The sequence below is a fragment of the Oncorhynchus mykiss genome, chromosome 30, assembly GCF_057628025.1.
Source record: "Oncorhynchus mykiss isolate SJ-2025 chromosome 30, ASM5762802v1, whole genome shotgun sequence".
Lineage (NCBI taxonomy): Eukaryota > Metazoa > Chordata > Actinopteri > Salmoniformes > Salmonidae > Oncorhynchus > Oncorhynchus mykiss.
In genome coordinates, this window is record NC_143051.1 from 39639428 (window position 1) to 39660775 (window position 21348).

At 43.9% G+C, this 21348-nt stretch overlaps 1 protein-coding gene across 1 annotated transcript in view; it reads right to left on the minus strand.

The window, feature by feature from the left end:
- LOC110488484 (ephrin-A3) overlaps positions 1–20916 on the minus strand; it is a 92703-nt gene extending 71787 nt beyond the window's left edge. The window contains exon 1 of the mRNA XM_036971383.2: positions 20088–20916. Within this exon, the coding sequence (XP_036827278.1) occupies positions 20088–20197 (110 nt within the window). The 5' untranslated portion in view covers positions 20198–20916. The remainder of the gene's footprint in view (positions 1–20087) is intronic.
- Positions 20917–21348: the final 432 nt, after the last annotated feature.

Consider the following 21348-nt stretch of genomic DNA (forward strand, 5'->3'; position numbering starts at 1 on the left):
AAATAGTTTAGGTTTCAAACAATTATACTGCCTCAAGCCCATATTGTAAAGTGGTGGGTGTCGCGCCCACCACTGTACTTGAATGGCGAATGGGAAGCCAATGTACTTGAATGGTGAATGGGAAGCAGGTTTTAGTTAATAAATTGAGATTGAGAAATAAAAATAGAAGCTCTTTTAATCAAGGCCATCAAAACAGTTTTAACATGTGATTGCATTTAGAATGGTTATTTGTTGCGCAATGGCTGGGCTTATAAAAGCATGTTTCATTCCAGTACCAGATTTTTGAGGAGCTGCTCTCACGCCATCTGACAGGTGATACATCAATCCGCTCCTCAACCAAGCGTTGTATGCTGTGAGCGTGTGATAAATAAGATACATGACGACCAACGGAAATACAAACGCAACCAATTTAATTCCACAAAATTATGCAAATAAACCTTTAGACCGATAAGCATGAATGGTAAAATGTATTTCCAGCAGCTAACTGATGAACCGTTAAGATCCCTAATGGCATCACATGATATATCACGTGCATAGAAACGGCTTCTAGAATTACAGAACAGTTAGAATTATGGAACTAGTACAGACCTAATTAATGTTGATTGAAAATGTGTTTGTTTAATTAGATAACAACTAAACAAAATACACAACATCAAAAGTAGAGAAAAAAAGCAACTGTAAATGGTGTTTAAGCATCATATAGCACATCATATAAACAGAAACAACTGTTGGTTTCACGCCCTGGCCATAGAGGAGGCTTTTATTCTCTATTTTTGGTAGGCCAGGGTGTGACTAGGGTGGGCATTCTAGTTTCTTTATTTCTATGTTTTCTGTTTCTATGTTTTGGCGGGGTGTAGTTCTCAATCAGGGACAGCTGTCTATCGTTGTCTCTGATTGGGGATCATACTTAGGCAGCCTTTTTTCCTTTGTATTTGGTGGGTAGTTATCTTTGTTAGTGGCACTATAGCCCTAGTAAGCTTCACTGTCGTTCCCTCATTCATTGTTTTGTTGGCGACATTGACATAAATAAAGGAAAATGTACGCTCCCCACGCTGCACCTTGGTCCGGTCATTTCCACGACGACGAACGTGACAGAACTACGTGCGTGGCCAGGAGAGGCAGCCCCCAAAACTTTTTTGGGGGTGGCACACGGGACGGTCGGCGGAGCCGAGGTTGGAACCAGAAGCGAGACGGGGAGAAGAAGGTGAACTTGGAGGGGAGTGAAGGGAGTGAAGCAGAGACAGTTAAGGAGTTGATGGGGAGATTGGAGGAGAGAGTTAGGAGAGAGCTGTTGTGTTGGTGCATGAGGCACGACATTCGCCCTACGGAGCGTGTCCTCAGTTTAATGTCACCTGAGTCAGCTCTCCATACTCGTCCTGAGGTGCGTGCTAGCCGTCTGGTGAAGACTGTGCCATCCCCACGCACCAGGCCTCCTGTGCGCCTCCCCAGCTCTGCACGTCTTGTGCCAGCTCTACGCTCCAGACCTCCAATGCGCCTCCACAGCCCGGTGAGTCCTGCGCCGGCTCTGCGCACTGTGTCTCCGGTGCGCTGTGACAGCCCGGTTCGTCCTAAGCCGGCGCTCCGCACGTGCCGGGCTAAAGTGGGCATTCCGCCAAGAGGAGCGGTGAATGTTCTAAGCACCAGATCTCTCGTGCTCCCCCACAGCCCGGTTCGACCTGTGTCTGCACTCTGGAGGTGCCGGGCTAAAGTGGGCATTCAGCCTGGAAGAGTGCTCCCCCACAGCCCGGTTCATCCTGTGCCTCCTCTAAGGACCAGGCCTTCAGTAGGTCTCCCCAGTTTGGTGAGTCCTGTGCCTGCTCCACGGGCCAGTCCGGGGCCTGCAGCGAGGGTCCCCAGTCCTGAGTCGGGATGAGGGTCCCCGACACCAGAGGCGCCACCAAAGTGGGGGGAGCCTGAGGCAGAGTGGGGTCTACGTCCCGCACCAGAGCCGCGGCCGTAAGGGATGCCCACCCGGACCCTCCCCTTTAAAGTCAGGTTTTGTGGCCGGGGTCCACACCTTTGGGGAGGGGGGTACTGTCACGCCCTGGCCATAGAGAGGCTTTTATTCTCTATTTTGGGTAGGCCAGCGTGTGACTAGGGTGGGCATTCTAGTTTTTCTTTATTTAAAATGTTTAAATCAGGGACAGCTGTCTATCGTTGTCTCTGATTGGGAATCATACTTAGGCAGCCTTTTTTCCTTTGTATTGTGTAGGTAGTTATCTTTGTTAGTGGCACTATTGCCCTAGTAAGCTTCACGGTCGTTCCCTCATTCTTTGTTTTGTTGGCGACATTGACATAAATAAAGGAAAATGTACGCTCACCACGCTGCACCTTGGTCCGGTCATTTCCACGATGACGAACATAACAGTTGGAGTTCAACCGTAATGTAACTATTGATTGTAATTCATGTTGACTGCAAATTAATTAAGTTTTAGTGGGATAAACACCACAAAAAGACACAATATGTGTAAAATAATGAGAAATAGCAACTGTAAACAGTATTTCAGCAGTTTTATGATACCCTGCACCAGGAGTGTCCTATACTGGCATATACGGCTTCAATAGTGATTTATGGATATTGGCAGAAATGTACAATGTTGAGTTTTTACAAATCCAGCATTATTTTGAGAGAGACTTGACCGTGAAGTGGGGCTTGTGTTCCAATCTACTAAACGTAACATCAAACAAAGACAATCTTGTAAACTCAGCAAAAAAAGAAATGTGCCTTTTTCAGGACCCTATCATTCAAATAACTGCTCATCTGCGTGAACGTGCCTTAGGCATTCTGCAAGGAGGCATGAGAACTGCAGATGTGGCCAGGGCAATAAATTGCAATGTCCGTACTGTGAGACGCCTAAGACAGCGCTACAGGGAGACACGACGGACAGCTGATTGTCCTCGCAGTGGCAGACCACGTGTAACAACACCTGCACAGGATCGGTACATCCAAACATCACACCTGCGGGACATGTACAGGATGGCAACAACAACAACAACGTCTGGGACCTGTTGGATCAGAGGGTGAGGGCCAGGGCCATTCCCCCCAGAAATGTCAGGGAACTTGCAGGTGCCTTGGTGGAAGAGTGGCGTAACATCTTACAGCAAGAACCGTCAAATCTGGTGCTGTCCATGAGGAGGAGATGCACTGCAGTACTTAATGCAGCTGGTGGCCACACCAGATACTGACTGTTACCTTTTATGTTGACTTTTATGTTGTGTTCAGAGACACATTATTCCATTTCTGTTAGTCACATAACGGCGGAACTTGTTCAGTTTGTCTCAGTTGTTGAATCTTATGTACATACAAATATTTACACGTTAAGTTTGCTGAAAATAAACGCAGTTGACAGTGAGAGGACGTTTATATACAATTAGTTTGGGGATTTTTCCTCAGCCACAGACCTCTTTGTTGCTAATATTAGCCTACTCTGTGCTTCTGGGTACAAAGGGCTTGGTGGTATATATCAGGCTTGACCAATTTTCACAAGGAAAACCTCATTGCTTTAATATGCTACAGTTGCATCCATCATGAACAACCACCCTAACCAGCATATGTTTTATTTTTTCCCTGCATCATTTAACAGAAAATATTCCACACATCTTCTACCCTTTGACAGTATACAATCTCTCTCCCACCATATTAATTCTGGTTTCACCTTCTCTCTTTCCCATTCCAGACAGCAGTGTGCTTGAGCCTGTCTGTTTGGCTGTCACCCTTGAATGAGAGGGTGTCTCTCCCTCACAAACCCGCCCCTGCTCACATTCCAATTGTGTGTGTGTGTGTGTGTGTGTGTGTGTGTGTGTGTGTATATATATATATATATATCTAGACGCTGGCAGGGATTTCCAAGTCCTGATACAGCAGTAACTGGTGTGTGTGGGAGTGAGTCAATGTTTGCGGTCTCGAAGTCGGCCAACTGAGCAGGTGTTCAAGGCCAAAGTTGTAGCACAGGTAGAAGATAGGGAATTAAGGAACGGGTCACCTCTCAATTAGTTAAGAATACATCATGAGTTGAATTATTAGGTGTTTGCATGCTAGTTTTGTCTGGTGTAGTGAGTCATTTTGGAAGGACTACAGTATGTGAACATTTCCCTCTCCAAGATTTGTGTTTTAACATTTTGCTACCGGTGGACGATTATTGTGTTTCTGAAAGCATTCCCAATGTGAATTGTCAGTGTCTGATTAATTAGTCTGATCCAAGTAACTGAGTACCCAAGTATTGTGCTTATGTTGTTTGTGTGTAGAAAGATACCATGAGTGTGTGCGTGCGTGCGAGCGAGTGGGGTGCTGGTCTGTGAATAAACTCCACTCCCTGACACAGGGACATTAATATTCTATATGCCAACTCTCCCTCCCCCTCCATCTCCTATCTTCTTTTACATCTCTGCCTTGGCTTATAGCTACCTCCTCTACCTCTCTTCCTGCCATTCTTCCAATATTCCTATCTTTCTTTAGCTGGTTATTTCTGCCTTACCTTGTTCTACCTCTTTATGTTGCTCTCCCTCTCTAGGGAAATGGCACAGAATCCTTTAACTGCTGTAAAAGCAAATATATTTATCATAACCATGTATCTCCTATATTTACTAACAGAAATGCACAAAAAACACACACATACACAGCCTGCCGCTAGCACAAATAGATTTTAGCCAACACACACACACGCACGCAGACACACAATACTGTAGCATGGTAAATGAAAGGGGGTTAATGTGCGGCAGTGTCCGCTCTCCTCCAACGCACGGCAATGCGGTTTAGTGTGGTCTTCTGAGAATTCCCATTGTCTCCACACAAGGTGAGAACAGAACAGCAACAGAAGGCTGGGCAGAACCACTTCAAATACACCACCGAGAGTGAAGACAGAAGAGAAGGGCTACTCTTGATGTAGGAGCATCCCCACATAGCAGCAGCCATGGTCTGCCGTGTACTCAGTCAGAAAGAAAAACACACATCAGGTAGGAGAAAGAGCGAGAGAGAGCAAGACATTGAAAACAGGCTGAATCAGTATTCTGCACTCCCAGACAATCACTCCCAGACAATCACAGATAGGCTAGATATTCACCCACCCACCCACCCACACCCACCCACCCACACACACACAGCCACACACACACAGCCACCCAATCAAAGACATATACTGTCCCTTCCATGCAAAGTCTTACACACCAAGACTCAAGACACATGCACTCACACACTCATATACACGTTAATACATTGAGAGAGAAAGAGAGAGTGCAGCAGGACATTGATATTCAGCACACCCACACACAACGTGTTGAGGACCTGGAATCTAGGATCTGGGCTCATCTCTCTGTGTGTCTCCCAGTTTACATACTGAACTGTTCTGTTCTGCACAATCACTTGACACACACTAACACACACACACAACACTGCAGTCTACACAAACGCACCCAACTATACATTAAGCGCAAAATCTGAAAAAGACACTAAAGTAACAATTACAGTACCCATTACACAGACATAAGAACATAGGCGCACAGGCAAAAATAACATACACATACTGCACTATCCTTGAACTAGAACAGCAAACAAAGCCACCCACACACACCGAACATAACAGATACTTTTACACACATCCTCACTGCACCGCTTGAGACATACCCACACTCGTTTTCGAATTCACAACACTACTACTACACACACTAGTGAACCAGAGAGAACACGTCCAATGATAGGACACTATGAGTGAGATTTGAGTCACATATATTCCTGTATACATCAATGACAATAACACAGAGATTACAACATGTGCATGTGTGTGAAGAGAAAGGCATGATTATGCATGTGCCGTAGCTCATGTATTAACCATAACCAAATGTATTTAATTTAAGTTTTTTAACCTTTTATTTAACTAGGCAAGTCAGTTCAGAACAAATTCTTATTTACAATGACGGCCTACCCCGGCCAAACCCAGACGACGGGCCAATTGTGCGCCGCCCTATGGGACACCCAGTCACGGCCAGATGTTTTACAGCCAGGGACAGTAGGGACGCCTGTTGCAATGAGATGCAGTTCCTCAGTAGTGACGCTGCACCACTCGGGAGCCCAGAGGGGAGGAGAATTAAGTCAGCAGTTTGGGAGTTGCAATCTATGCAAAACACAATGACACAAACTTCTTGTCTTGTATGTCAAATAATACTATTAGCTTTTCTGTAAAATGGGCTGCTTTTAGGTTAGTCTTTTGGCTTGGCAAAGGTGGGACTTCTGCCATCAAGGCTCCCCAGCCCTATATGGCTTACTAACAAGAATTCTTCTTCCATCCATGCCTTGAGGTAGTGGCCTCCTGTCCATTCCACTTATATGACTTTCAAGTTCTAAAGACTTCCCCTATCATATTTGTAATAGAACTGTTTCGCTTGAAGTTGTCCCCCTTCAACATAACTGGACATATTAAACTTCTGGAGGCAGCAGTGGCTGCCTGCTGCCATTGAAGGAGGTCAAATTACATTTAGTAATTTTGAATGTGCAAAGCACTGGAGAGAGATTTCAATTTTCTTTAGATGTTCTCATTACAGAGACGACAGCTGCCAAAGGGTCTCAGACCTTCCTATAATTACAGCTTCAATAGGCAAATTCTCAATTATAACAGAATACCTAATTATTACATCCATATTCAGAATTGGCCCCCTTGATAGATAGACTAAAAAGCACTCCCAACCAATGAACTCGAGGAGAGCTTCCGTTCCGCTGCCTGTTCATGTGACTGCATTGTTGTAAAATACTCAGCAGTATTACAGCAAAGACATGGCTTAAGGCCTGTAGGGGGATGTTAAGACAACAAGATATGTGACCCGATTCAGGAAACTAGGCGTATGTCGCAACTCACGACTTCACAGGAGAGCCATTTGAACGTTAAAAAAAAATGGTGCAGAAATGCCTTCTTGAACATGTGAACTTTCATGTGCCTTAATAACAAACTTGTATGCCATCTGCAAATACGAATAAAAGTGTTAAATTTACGAGCCTTGTTGGTTAAGCCACAGAAAAAGTAACCTTCCCACTAGACATGATTGGCTGAGATAATAATTGGGCTGGACATGCCGAGAGAGGAGTTTGGATTGGTCTGCCATATAGAAGCTTCTGTCTATTTGAGCTGGTTAGTCTGTGCTGGTAATCCTGTCGAACGCTGCTTTTTTTTAAAAAGTGTGTAATGTAGTGGCGCAGCATAGCTCCACTCTCTGGAGGATCAAGTTTTGAAATCAGTGGAATTAGAGTATGATAGCTAAAGAGATGGCGAAAACACCAGTCTCCGGATTACATCCTCAAACTAAGGGCAACTGTGGCATGGCATCCATGACAGGGAGATGCGTCCATCATGCATGATGAAGTATACAGGTAAAATAGCTAGCTACATTTTCAGTTATTAAACTCTTCTAATTTTGACAAAGTGGTTTCACTTCAAGGTAAAGTTTACTGTTAGCTAGCTAGCTAACGTCAGCTGGCTGGCATTAGCTCGTTAGCTAATGTGTGGCTCATTAGCTAACGTGTGATTTTATACATTGTTTACCAAACTAGGTTCATTGTTTACCTAGCTAGCTACATGTTTTAAGGTAAAGTGTACAGTTAGCTAGCTAGCTAGCTAACATTATCTGGCTGGCTCCCTAGCTGACGTTGTTAGTCGTATCCCACAGCTGTTTGCTTCACTAGTTAGAGCGTAATGTTACCTAGCTAACATTGAACCTGGATGGGTAGCTCCCAGCATATTCATGCATTGTAGTAACAACATGATTTGGCACTATGTTCATTGTTGTTTAACTAGCTAACGTTAGCCTGGTCTAAGGCACTGCATCGCAGTGCTAGCTGTGCCACTAGAGATCCTGGTTCAAGTCCAGGCTCTGTCGCAGCCGGCCGTGACCGGGAGACTCATGGGGCGGCGCACAATTGGCCCAGCGTCATCCGGGTTAGGGGAGGGTTTGGCCAGCAGTGATGTTCTTGTCCCAAAGCGCACTAGCAACTCCTGTGGTGGGCCAGGCGCATGCATGCTGACACAGTTGCCAGGTGTACAATGTTTCCTTCGAAAAAATTGGTGAGGCTGGCTTCCGGATTAAGCGAGCAGTATGTTAAGAAGCATTTCGGCTTGGCTGGGATATGTTTCGGAGGACGCATGGTACTCGACCTTTGCCTTTCCCAAGTCCGAACGGGAGTTGCAGCGATGGGACAAGACTGTGACTACCAATTGGATACCACGGAGAAAAGGGGGTAAAAAATAATAAACTAGCTAACGTTAGTTAGCTGGCTGGCTCGTTAGCTAACGTTACATGTGTGATTTTACATGTTGTTTACCTAGCTAGGTTCCTTATTTGCCTAGCTATGTCACGCCCTGACATTAGTATTCTTTGTTTTCTTTATTATTTTGGTTTTGTTCCTGTCTAGGGGTTTTGTATGTCTATGGGTGTTTATTAGTCTGGGTGGTATGTATGTCTATGATTTCCACCATAATTTGCAAAAAAATTCATTAAAAATCCTACAATGTGATTTTCTGGATTTTTTTTCTTCTAATTTTGTCTGTCATAGTTGAAGTGTACCTATGATGACAGGCCTCTCTCTCATCTGTTTAAGTGGGAGAACTTGCACAATTGGTGGCTGACTAAATACTTTTTTGCCCCACTCTATTCCTTGGGTATTTCGTGGGTTATTGTCTATGTGTTAGTTGCCTGTGTCTGCACATTTATACTATAGCTTCACGTTCGTTTTGTTGTTTTGTATAGTTTGTTTAGTGTCCTTCTTCATTAAAAGTAACATGTATTCGCATCACGCTGCGCCTTGGTCTCCTCCAGTCAACGAACGTGACAAGGTCTTAAGCTAAAAAGTGTACATCACGTGTTGAATATGGTCGGTGTTAGTAAATGTCTGCAAAGAAGCGTAATGAAATTGTTGCCAGCAGAGCTGGTTAGGCTGTTTTCATGTTATCCATAGGTAAACAAATCATCGGCCAGAGCGTCAAGTGTGCACTCTGAACGCTCCGAGGGCGAAACAAGATGGGTGGGGCTAAAGCTTTCAGAGGGTGTGAACGATGCTGAATGGTTGTAGACATAGAAGAGCTCTTCACTAGATACCAAAACATTCAAAGGTCATTTTCTCAAAAGTTAGCTAACAAGTTTGTCAACTTTCAAAGCAGAATTACTTTCCCATTGTTCCTCAACAATAGAGCTACAAAATGATATATCATAGTGTGAGTCTCTACTTTTATCCAATGTAAAAAAACACTGAGTCACATATGACAAAGCACAGCCTTGTGAGTAAGTGATTTTTCCCACCAAAAATGTTCAATTACGAAGTATAGTTATCTATTAAAGAGGTACTGGCTAACAAAAACTACAGACCCAATCTTCACACCAGAGAGGTTTTCTTATCGACAAACGATAACGTATTTTCCAGGCCCTGTAGCAAATCCATGACAAGATACTATGGCCAGTGACCATCCATTTATCAATGGCGTTGATATTTTTCTACATGGGGAACAATTTTCTTCACAAGAGCAATGCAATTTCCTGGCAGCAACCTAACAACACTGGTAACATAACACACTCCAGAGACGAACTGGCCATAGAGCAGTACTGGCAAACGCCAGAAGGGCTGGTCCATCTTAAGCTTATTTGGGCCTGTCTAAATTGGGGGTTTTGTGCAGAAGTATCATTATTTGGCTATTAATGGGGGGGCCTTGGAAAATAAAATAATGGGGGGGGGGGGGCCTTGGAAAATAATGGGCTGGTGTGTGTAGTAGCAGAATCAGATTTCTTTAGGTAACATTTATAAATAAAATGTTTTATTCATTTTATTGCATGCTTATGTGAGATATTTGTCATTAGAATGTCTTCTTTTGGATAATACTGTTGGCCGTTTGCAGTTATCTGTTCTCTGTCAGGGTTCAGTTACTTGGGCCACAGAAAGGGGAGAGGTCAAGCTTGTCTTAATATGTAAACATACAGTGCCTTGCGAAAGTATTACTTTCGCAAGGCACTGTATCTTTTAAACCATGTGAAGGGATGATTGAGGGGGAACCAATGATCTCTTGGCTCCACAATGTCTGTGTGCCAGTCACTGTCTCTCTGTGATCTTGTCCAGGAGGGGGTGTATTTGATATATGCTATTGGATGAGGTAATGGTGCTGGTCCTGAGTGGTACCAAGAGCGAGATAAGAACATAGTTTAGGAGACAAGGCTGAACGATAATTTATAGCCAATGCTGTCTGGCTATGTGTGTCTTTGCTATAAAGGATCTCAGTTGCAATGTGTAAGCACTCTCAGAGAATTCATGTATAGACACTGAATTGATCTGAGAGTCACAGGGTTGTGATGGAGCTCATTATAATTAAAGATGGACTTTATGATAACTCTGACTTGTGTGGTGGTTTGCTCTCATGATTTGGTAAATACAGGACATTTCCACTAAATGTGTTAGGAATGCCCGTGCCAATTTCTAGTATTTCCTTGCTCATACCACTACTAGCTTAATATACCATACACTGTAGTAGAACTTAGAGGAGGAGGCTCAGGCTGAGAGTTGGAAGGCCTCCTCTGTAGGAGTATTTGCATTCAAATCATTGAGTCTGAAATTGGTTCTACCTGTCTGGTTCAGGGCTATCTCCTGTGGGTTTACAGAGCCAGCTAAGTGCAGCCTCTCTAACCTTGGAGAACTTGGAATACTAATGACTTTTGATGGCACGTGGAGGGGCCTTGTGTGTTCTCTCTGTGTTAATCTGAAGAATGCATGCCCTAACTTTCAGATTAGTCCCATGACACTTCCCCAGTAGGGCTCTTGATATGAACAGAGAGAAAATACACAGTGGTTGTGTCCCAAATGGCATTATGTTACTCAAGAGCTCTCTCCCTCATTATTGAGTGGAATTTTCATGGTGGGAATTCAGTGTGTTTCAAATGGCACCCTATTCCCTATGTAGTGCACTACAATATATAGGGAATAGGGTGCCATTTGAAACACACCAATCTTATGAACCTCTTATAAAGAGCTTTCCATACAAGAGATACGCCTCTTCTCTATATCTCTATATTCTACGACGTGACCAGTCTTCTCATCAATCTATAGCTGGATCATGTCTCAAGAAGTCCCTTTATTGTATAATACAGTAACTGGAAAAACACTACTTGATCAAAAGTATGTGGACACCTGCTCGTCGAACATCTCATTCCAAAATCATGGGCATTAATATGGAGTTGGTCCCCCCTTTGCTGCTATAACAGCTACCACTCTTTCGGGAAGGCTTTCCACTCGATGTTGGAACATTGCTGCAGGGTCTTGCTTCCATTCGGCCACAAGAGCATTAGTGAAGTCAGGCACTAATGTTGGGCGATTAGGCCTGGCTCGCAGTCGACGTTCCAATTCATCCCAAAGGTGTTTGATGGGGTTGAAGTCAGGGATCTGTGCACGCCAGTCAAGTTCTTCCACACTGATCTCACAAACAATTTCTCTATGGGCCTTGCTTTGTGCGCAGGGGCATTGTCATGCTGAAACAGGAAAGGGCCTTCTCACCAAACTGTTGTCACAAAGTTGAAAGCACAGAATCGTCTAGAATGTCATTGTATGCTGTATCGTTAACATTTCCCTTCACTGGAACTAAGGGGCCTAGTCCGAACTAGAGGTCGACGGATTAATCGGAATGGCCGATTAATTAGGGCCGATTTCAAGTTTTCATAACAATCAGTAATCTGCATTTTTGGACACTGATCATGGGCGATTACATTGCACTCCACGAGGAGACTGCGTGGCAGGCTGACTACCTGTTATGCGAGTGCAGCAAGAAGCCAAGGTGCTAGCTAGCATTAACCGTATCTTATAAAAAACAATCAATCTTAACATAATCACTAGTTAACTACACATGGTTGACGATATTACTAGTTTATCTAGCTTGTCCTGCGTTGCATATAATCGATGTGGTACCTAATGGTACCTTAATTTATCATTGAATCATAGCCTACTTCTACTACTACTTAACAATACACAAGTATATACACTGCTCAAAAAAATAAAGGGAACACTAAAATAACACATCCTAGATCTGAATGAATGAAATATTCTTATTAAATACTTTTTTCTTTACATAGTTGAATGTGCTGACAACAAAATCACAGAAGAATTATCAATGGAAATCAAATTTATCAATCCATGGAGGTCTGGATTTGGAGTGACACTCAAAATTAAAGTGGAAAACCACACTACAGGCTGATCCAACTTTGATGTAATGTCCTTAAAACAAGTCAAAATGAGGCTCAGTAGTGTGTGTGGCCTCCACGTGCCTGTATGACCTCCCTACAACGCCTGGGCATGCTCCTGATGAGGTGGCGGATGGTCTCCTGAGGGATCTCCTCCCAAACCTGGACTAAAGCATCCGCCAACTGCTGGACAGTCTGTGGTGCAACGTGGCGTTGGTGGATGGAGCGAGACATGATGTCCCAGATGTGCTCAATTGGATTCAGGTCTGGGGAACGGGCGGGCCAGTCCATAGCATCAATGCCTTCCTCTTGCAGGAACTGCTGACACACTCCAGCCACATGACGTCTAGCATTGTCTTGCATTAGGAGAAACCCAGGGCCAACCGCACCAGCATATGGTCTCACAAGAGGTCTGAGGATCTCATCTCGGTACCTAATGGCAGTTAGGCTACCTCTGGCGAGCACATGGAGGCCCCCCAAAGAAATGCTACCCAACACCCTGACTGACCCACCGCCAAACCGGTCATGCTGGAGGATGTTGCAGGCAGCAGAACGTTCTCCACTGCATCTCCAGACTCTGTCACATCTGTCACGTGCTCAGTTTGAACCTGCTTTCATCTGTGAAGAGCACAGGGTGCCAGTGGCGAATTTGCCAATCTTGGTGTTCTCTGGCAAATGCCAAACATCCTGCACGGTGTTGGGCTGTAAGCACAACCCCCACCTGTGGACGTCGGGCCCTCATACCACCCTCATGGAGTCTGTTTCTGACCGTTTGAGCAGACACATGCACATTTGTGGCCTGCTGGAGGTCATTTTGCAGGGCTCTGGCAGTGCTCCTCCTGCTCCTCCTTGCACAAAGGCAGAGGTAGCGGTCCTGCTGCTGGGTTGTTGCCCTCCTGCGGCCTCCTCCACGTCTCCTGATGTACTGGCCTATCTCCCGGTAGTGCCTCCATGCTCTGGACACTACGCTGACAGACACAGCAAACCTTCTTGCCACAGCTCGCATTGATGTGCCATCCTGGATGAGCTGCACTACCTGAGCCCCTTGTGTGGGTTGTAGACTCCGTCTCATGCTACCACTAGAGTGAAAGCACCGCCAGCATTCAAAAGTGACCAAAACATCAGCCAGGAAGCATAGGAACTGAGAAGTGGTCTGTGGTCACCACCTGCAGAACCACTCCTTTATTGGGGGTGTCTTGCTAATTGCCTATAATTTCCACCTGTTGTCTATTCCATTTGCACAACAGCATGTGAAATTTATTGTCAATAAGTGTTGCTTCCTAAGTGGACAGTTCGATTTCACAGAAGTGTGATTGACTTGGAGTTATATTGTGTTGTTTAAGTGTTCCCTTTATTTTCTTGAGCAGTGTATATTCATCTCTAGGAGACAGAACGCGTCTCCTTCCTGAGCTGTAGGACGGCTGCGTCATCCCACGGTGTTTATACTTGCGTACTATTGTTTGTACAGATGAACGTGGTACTTTCAGGCATTTGGAAATTGCTCCCAAGGATGAACCAGATTTTTCTGAAGTCTTGGTTGATTTCTTCTGATTTTCCCATGATGTCAGGCAAAGCGGCACTGAGTTTGAAGGTAGGCCTTGAAATACATCCACAGGTACACCTCCAATTGACTCAAATCATGTCAATTAGCCTATGAGAAGCTTCTAAAGCCATTACATAATTTTCTGGAATTTTCCAAGCTGTTTAAATGCACAGTCAACATAGTGTATGTAAACTTCTGACCCACTGGAATTGTGATAGTGAATTATAAGTGAAATAATCTGTCTGTAAACAATTGTTGGAAAAATTACTTGGGTCATGCATAAAGTAGATGTCCTAACCGACTTGCCAAAACTATAGTTTGTTAACAAGACATTTGTGGAGTGGTTGAAAAACGAGTTTTAATGACTCGAACCTAAGTGTATGTAAACTTCCGATTTCAACTGTACAGTGTTGGCCAAAAGAATGACACAAATATTAATGTTCACAAAGTCTGCTGCCTCAGTTTGTATGATGGCAATTTGCTCCAGAATGTTATGAAGAGTGATCAGATGAATTGCAATTAATTGCAAAGTACCTATTTGCCATGCAAATGAACTGAATCCACCAAAAACATTTCCTCTGCATTTTAGCCCTGCCACAAAAGGACCAGCTGACATCATGTCAGTGATTCTCTCGTTAAGACAGGTGTTGATGAGGACAAGGCTGGAGATCACTCTGTCATGCTGATTGAGTTTGAATAACAAACTGGAAGCTTCAAAAGGAGGGTGGTGCTTGGAATCATCGTTCTTTTCCTGTCAACCATGGCTACCTGCAAGGAAGCATGTGCCGTCATCATTGCACAAGAAGGGCTTCACAGGCAAGGATATTGCTGCCAGTAAGATTGCACCTAAATCAACCATTTATTCGGATCATCAAGAACTTCAAGGAAAGCGGTTAAATTGTTGTGAAGGATTCAGGGCGCCCAAGAAAGTCCAGCAAGCGCAAGGACCGTCTCCTAAAGTTGATTCAGCTGCGGGATTGGGGCACCACCTGTACAGAGCTTGCTCAGGAATGGCAGCAGGCAGGTGTGAGTGCATCTGCACGCACAGTGAGGCAAAGCCTTTTGGTGGATGGCCTGGTGTCAAGAAGGGCAGCAAAGAAGCCACTTCTCTCCAGGAAAAACATCAGGGACAGACTGATATTCTGCAAGAGGTATAGGGATTGGACTGCTGAGGACTGGGGTAAAGTCATTTTCTCTGATGAATCCCCTTTCCGATTGTTTGGGGCATCCGGAAAATAGCTTGTCCGGAGAAGACAAGGTGAGCACTACCATCAGTCCTGTGTCATGACAACAGTAAAGCATCCTGAGACCATTCATGTGTTGGGTTGCTTTTCAGCCAAGGGAGTGGGCTCACTCACAATTTTGCCTAAGAACACAGCCATGAATAAAGAATGGTACCAACACATCCCCCGAGAGCAACTTCTCCCCCGAGAGCAACTTCTCCCAACCCTCCAGGAACAGGTGACAAACAATGCCTTTTCCAGCATGATTGGAGCACCTTGCCATAAGGCAAAAGTGATAACTAAGTTGCTCGGGGAACAAAACATCGATATTGTGTGTCCATGGCCAGGAAACTCCCCAGACCTTATTCCCATTGAGAACTTGTGGTCAATCCTCAAGAGGCGGGTGGACAAACAAAAACCCACAAATTCTGACAAACTCCAAGCATTTATTATGCAAGAATGGGCTGCCATCAGTCAGGATGTGGCCCAGAAGTTAATTGACAGCATGCCAGGGCGGATTGCAGAGGTCTTGAAAAAGAAGGGTCAACACCGCAAATATTAACTCTTTGAATCAACTTCATGTAATTGTCAATAAAAGCCTTTGACACTTATGAGATGCTTGTAATTATACTTCAGTATTCCATAGTAACATCTGACAAAAATATCTAAAGGCACTGAAGCAGCAAACTTTGTGGAAATTCATATTTGTGTCATTCTCAAAACTTTTGGCCCCGACTGTATATATAGTAAAGACACCAAGAGACAACAAAAATACTATTTACAAACTATTCACATATACATTCGTATTCAGTTCTTTAGAAAGATGAGAGGTGCAGCGATACAAGATGTTTTTTAAAGCTAAACTTGCTTTTTGCCTGAGTAACCTCTGGTGGTAGAGCATTCCACGATGACATGGCTCTATACATAACTGAGCGCCGCATTAAATATGTTTTTGGTTTGGGTACTGTGAAGAAACCCATAGTGGTGTGTCTGGTGGGTTATGCATATCTGTTTGAAGTGTATGCAAATATACAAGTGGTTTCTTGAAAAGACTAGAAGAAAAGTAGAACATTTCTCCTAAACCCTCAACCATGAAAGATTATCATGCATGTAGTTGATGTTAGTTCTGTGTGTGCAGTTAAGGGCAAGGCATGCTGCTTTGTGCGATGTGCAGGCGTACGAGGTGACTAAGCAACAGGATATACAATAAACAGTAACAGCAGCGCATGTGATGTCTTTCATCTCTGACTCATTGAAGTAGAAGTCCTCATCCAAATTAAGGTTAGTTATAGCTGTTCTGATGTCCAGAAGCTCTTTTTGGTCATTGGAAACAATGGCGGAAACATTATGTTAAAAAAAAGTTACGATCAACGCAAAAAAAATACACAAAATAGCACAATTGATCAGGAGCCCGTAAAACAGCTGCTATTCTCTCCAGCACCATTCTCTTTTTCATTCTCTTTGGAATCAGTGTTGCTCACAGATTCCCATTCAGCACTATAGCCATCAACTACAAGGCAGGAAATAAATATATAATGCAGTTTGAGACGGTTGCGTGTCACGGTGGTATGACGAATGTTGAAAAGAACAAATTGAATGTCACTGAGTAAGATACATTTGTATGCAAAATTGCCGAGACTGTTCAGTGAGCAAGCTAGACAGACAGCCTTGCATGTAATCAGCTAGAAAATCCACTTGTGTCTCACGCGTTGCACTGCACAGTATTGCATAGGGCCAGACCTCTGCTATTGTCTCCGAGCACTGGTCCACATGAATAACCCTGCGTGTCCACATTAGCACGGGTCACCTCCCATAAGTATAATCTCTCCAGAAGCAACAGCCGCAGCACATTCGCCAAATAACTTTAATTTCCACAAAAGCTCACTGCCTCACTCTCCCTCCCTGTCTTTGGGCTCTCTTAATCATTCTCAAAATATCCTCTGCCTCACTCTACCTTCTTGGCACACTTTCCATTACTCTACCAGCACTCCATATTCTCCATCACTCCTCCCGACCCCTTTCTTTCCAAACCGTTCTCCACATTTTTCCTCTTCTCCATCTCTATTTGTCTCCCTCTGTGTGTTTATCTATCATTCATCTTCCCTATAAATAATCTCACTGAGAAAATCAGAAACCTCTCTACCCAAAGTGTGTTGGGGCTCCCCTCTCCTCCGCAACCACACAGTGCCACCAGCTCTGAGTTGCTGGTCCTCCACCCACACATCTTCAGTGGGGCGGTTGAGTAAGACAGCAGCTCCGCTCCACATTGATCATGAGGAGCCCCTACGCCTCTTACTCTCAGGGAAGCTATTTGTCAAGGTGATAATTTATTTTGTAACACCGGATATGGTGAGCCAACCAGGCAGGCAGGGAGGGATGCATGCAGGCAGTGTTTTCTTTCTTTCTTTGGTTTGGAGGCCTGACAGACTCAATTTCAGGTCTCAAATCGGGTTCACAATATGTCGTACAATGAACGCACATAGCGCAATAACACACTGAGGTTCCACATTTCATCTTGTCTAGGAGGCAATGGTAGGCTGATTTTACACCATGGGTTCCTTACTATTCCCTCCCACACCTGTGCAAAGGACCTGTATGCCCTGATCTCCTGCTAAGTTATGATCCTTAGGAGCGACATTGAGAATGACTAAAAGCCACATTATTGTTTTGATCATGTTGAACATCCAATTAAGACGCTACAGTTTGTGTGTGTGTCCCAAATGGCACCCTCTTCCCTACATAGTGCACTACTTTTGTGTACTATATAGGGAATGGGATGCTATTTGGGACTCAGACTGTGTCACTGGCAAGGCCAACACCACTCACATGTGCTCCTCAAGATGTTCCACATCTCCCCTCTCTAATTGGCAGATGGCCTCAGATGCGAGATGATTTAATGGCCTGCGTGTGTGTTTTTTCCTGCTTCAGTCAACCATTAGCAGGGACATTTTTAACGAGTTGGCTTAGGCATGCCTCTGTGAGCGGAAGCTGGGAGCAACTCTTTCTAAAGGAGATGGAGGTAGATAACTGTGCTGCAACTCTGACTGCTGCAATCAGGGCACTTCTTGTATCTCCAACTTTTGTTACGGTATCCCAGTCTTTCCTTTTCAAACTAGTCGTCTGTTTTAAAGCGGTGCTGGAGTGGCCTAAAGCCTACGGCCTATGAGGCTTGATGGCCTATCAGTATTCCTGCCATAGCCTCTGTGGATTTGTCTGCTACCTGCAAACTGGGTCAATTTTTGCATTATTCTACAGATACTTATCTCAGTGTAGAGGGGAAGATATTACAAACAAACACACATGTGCATACATACACACACACACACACATCCCACACTGAAACACTCATTGGAGTATATTAAAATTAAAATATATTCATATAAATGTTATATTAAGGTGCTGATGTGCCAACACTTGATGAATGATTACACCATACAATGCCTGGGTGTACTCCTCACGCCGTGCACGTCATTCTGGATAGAACACACGCCAAATTAATAATGAACAATGATAGATAATACTAATACAGAATGTGACGCTCACAAACCTGCAAAATCCTCACAGCACTTTGAACATGCACTAGCAATGCTAATGAGTCTCATCTAATATACCTCTCCTCTATTCAGATTCTCACTGACATAGTTAATTGCTATCGCAACCAGAGCTGGTTGGAATTTTTATGAGGCGTTCATTTGCACTGTTTGTTGTGTGATTGAGATACCTTGATTATAAAAAACTGTCTGTAAGCCTCACATGCCCAGAATCCTTAATTAATTATATTTCAGATGCATTCAAACAACTTTATCCTATGTAATTATCTTTGTGTACCTTTCATTCTGGGTATGTGTCCCAAATGAGACCCTATTTCCTATATATAGTGTACTACTTTTTATCAGAGCCCTATGGGCCCTGGTCAAAAGTAGTGCACTATAAAGGGAATAGGGTGCCATTTGGGGTACAACCTGGGTTTTGGAGGTGAATGATGAAACAGGAGCAGATGGGGGATGGTAATGAGATGCACACAAAAAAAGGAATTGATGGGGACAGGCTGGCCATCAGAGACAGTAGAAAAATAAGAGAGAGGGAGGAAAATAACCAAGTATGAGATCAAGAGAGGCCATACAGGGGAGAGGCCAGTGTCTGAGGTGAATATAAATGGGCGAAAGGAGGAGGAAAACAAATAGAGAGAAAAAGAAAGAAAGACAGAGCAAAAGAGAGAGAGAGAGAGAGAGAGAGAGCAAGAGGTGGGGTGAGGGGAGAAGATAAAACAATGTGAGAATGATGGATTTAATGTAAAATAATGAGAGGACAAAGGCACCAGATAGCCAATCGATCTCTGCTGCAGAGTTAGAGGTATGGAGACGCTTACCTACAGTATTGTAACCTACTGTAGTAGGATGGAAGGGGGACAAAGATGGCAGGCAATATCAGAATGGATTGCACTCAAATGCGTAGGATTGTGTGTAAAATGGAGAGAGAGAGAGAGAGAGAGAGAGAGATACGAGTCATGGTGGAGGAAGAGATGGACAGCGAGAACTGAGTTGGCCATATTAAATATGCATATAGAACACCAGGGTACCCGCTAACATGGTGGAAAGGAACATTACAATAAAACAGCTGCCTGTTATTGGCTATTATACTGTGTGTGTGTGTGTGTGTGTGTGTGTGTGTGTGTGTGTGTGCGTGTGTGTGTGTGTGTGTGTGCGTGTGTGTGTGTGTGTGTGTGTGTGTGTGTGTGTGTGTGTGTGTGTGTGTGTGTGTTATTGGCAATAGGCAAAATCCGTCATTCCCTGTAGAAATAGCCTACAATTTGTGGAAGGGGAAAATAAAGTTATGGCATAAACATAAAGGCTACTTTTCATGCTTATTTTAAAAAGGCACTGTGGGCATTTATCACACAATTGACCGAATGATTTATACATAGGCCTATCAGTTCACATATGAATCCTGTAAAATAGTCACACTTCATGATTTAAACTTGGATTATTTTTGTTTCACGTTTTTAGAAATTAGGGATGATCAATTCCTAATACTGACATCTGTCGTCAAAGTAGGTCCACAGCAACAAATAAAACCAAGATGATAGTCTGTTCTACTGTATTACGCCGATATCTGTAGGCTAGTTTACTTACTGTAAATTTGAGCTGTTCCAATAGACGGCATGTCGGTCGTTGGCACGCGTCTGGTGCAAATGTGTAAAGGCGAGCGCTATTAGACAGAGAGAAACGGTTGCGAGAGCCATAATCCCACTGTTCCTCGTCCTCTCTAGCCTACCTTCTTCGCTCTCAGTCCCTCCGTCCCAAACAGCAGGTCGCTGTCAACATCCCAGCGGTAACACAACCTAGTTGAAGTTTCCAGCGACGTTTGGAACGGACGAATACTTCTTCAGCACTAATTCCATTGCGACTACGAACCCGGTTTCCTCCCCAACCCTATGTTTACTTACTTTGCCTGCTGCGCACTTTGAAGTCACTGTGCTTTGAGTATTCCTTTTATGTTCCCTAATCCTCTCCACAGACTGAAAACAATCGTGTTCAGAAGGAGACGTGATAAGGCAAAGTAGACTGCAATATTTGACAATGACAACTGAAGTCCCGTGTTGATGAAACGTTGCAAATCACCTCAATGTAGCCTCACATCAAGACAACCTTTCGTCTTGGACAAGCACAGCTGGCGTTGAAATGGTATCATCAAAGTTCATCAAAATGTGTTTACATTATCCTCCTGTTGGTAGGTTTCCTTTTTCTTTTCGACTGTAAATGTAATTGTCTACATTGTCATTTGAAATTAGCCTCAACTCAGTCTGTGTCCGTTGAGACTTTTAGGTTTCTACCTGCCGCCGCGTCCAGACTAGCCACACACTGCGCACCCGTTGACTCTACATTCCCGCCCTCTGATAGACACGATGCGCTCGCTCTGTCCATCCAGCAGCCCCGCCCCACCACCACTGTGTGTGCGCGTGTGTGTTTGATGCGCGTGCGCATGTTTAATATCCCAAAGAGATATTAATTAACCTGTTCAATTTCATCATTGGTGGATTGTAAAACCATGCTTTTGGCCAGTGAAGTAATTACTATTAATTTAACTATTTTAGTCATTACTGTGTTTGATTAAATATGCACATTCTGTAGGCCTATTAAAACAGATTTTATCATATCTTTGGTGTAACTTTCATAAAAGTGGTTTTGGTGATGTGAGGCTTGATTTAGTCCCCTTAATGTGGGTGTCTGTAAACTGTCCTTGAGTATAGCCTACTAAATCATTTGTATCTTGTGATTAGTTCTCACTGAAGTTCAAGTTTAAAATACTTAATTGCAGAAAATTCTAAATGCCAAAAGCACAGTTGGTCAGCCCTACTCTCTCCTACTCACACCCCTTCTCTCATGCCCAGAC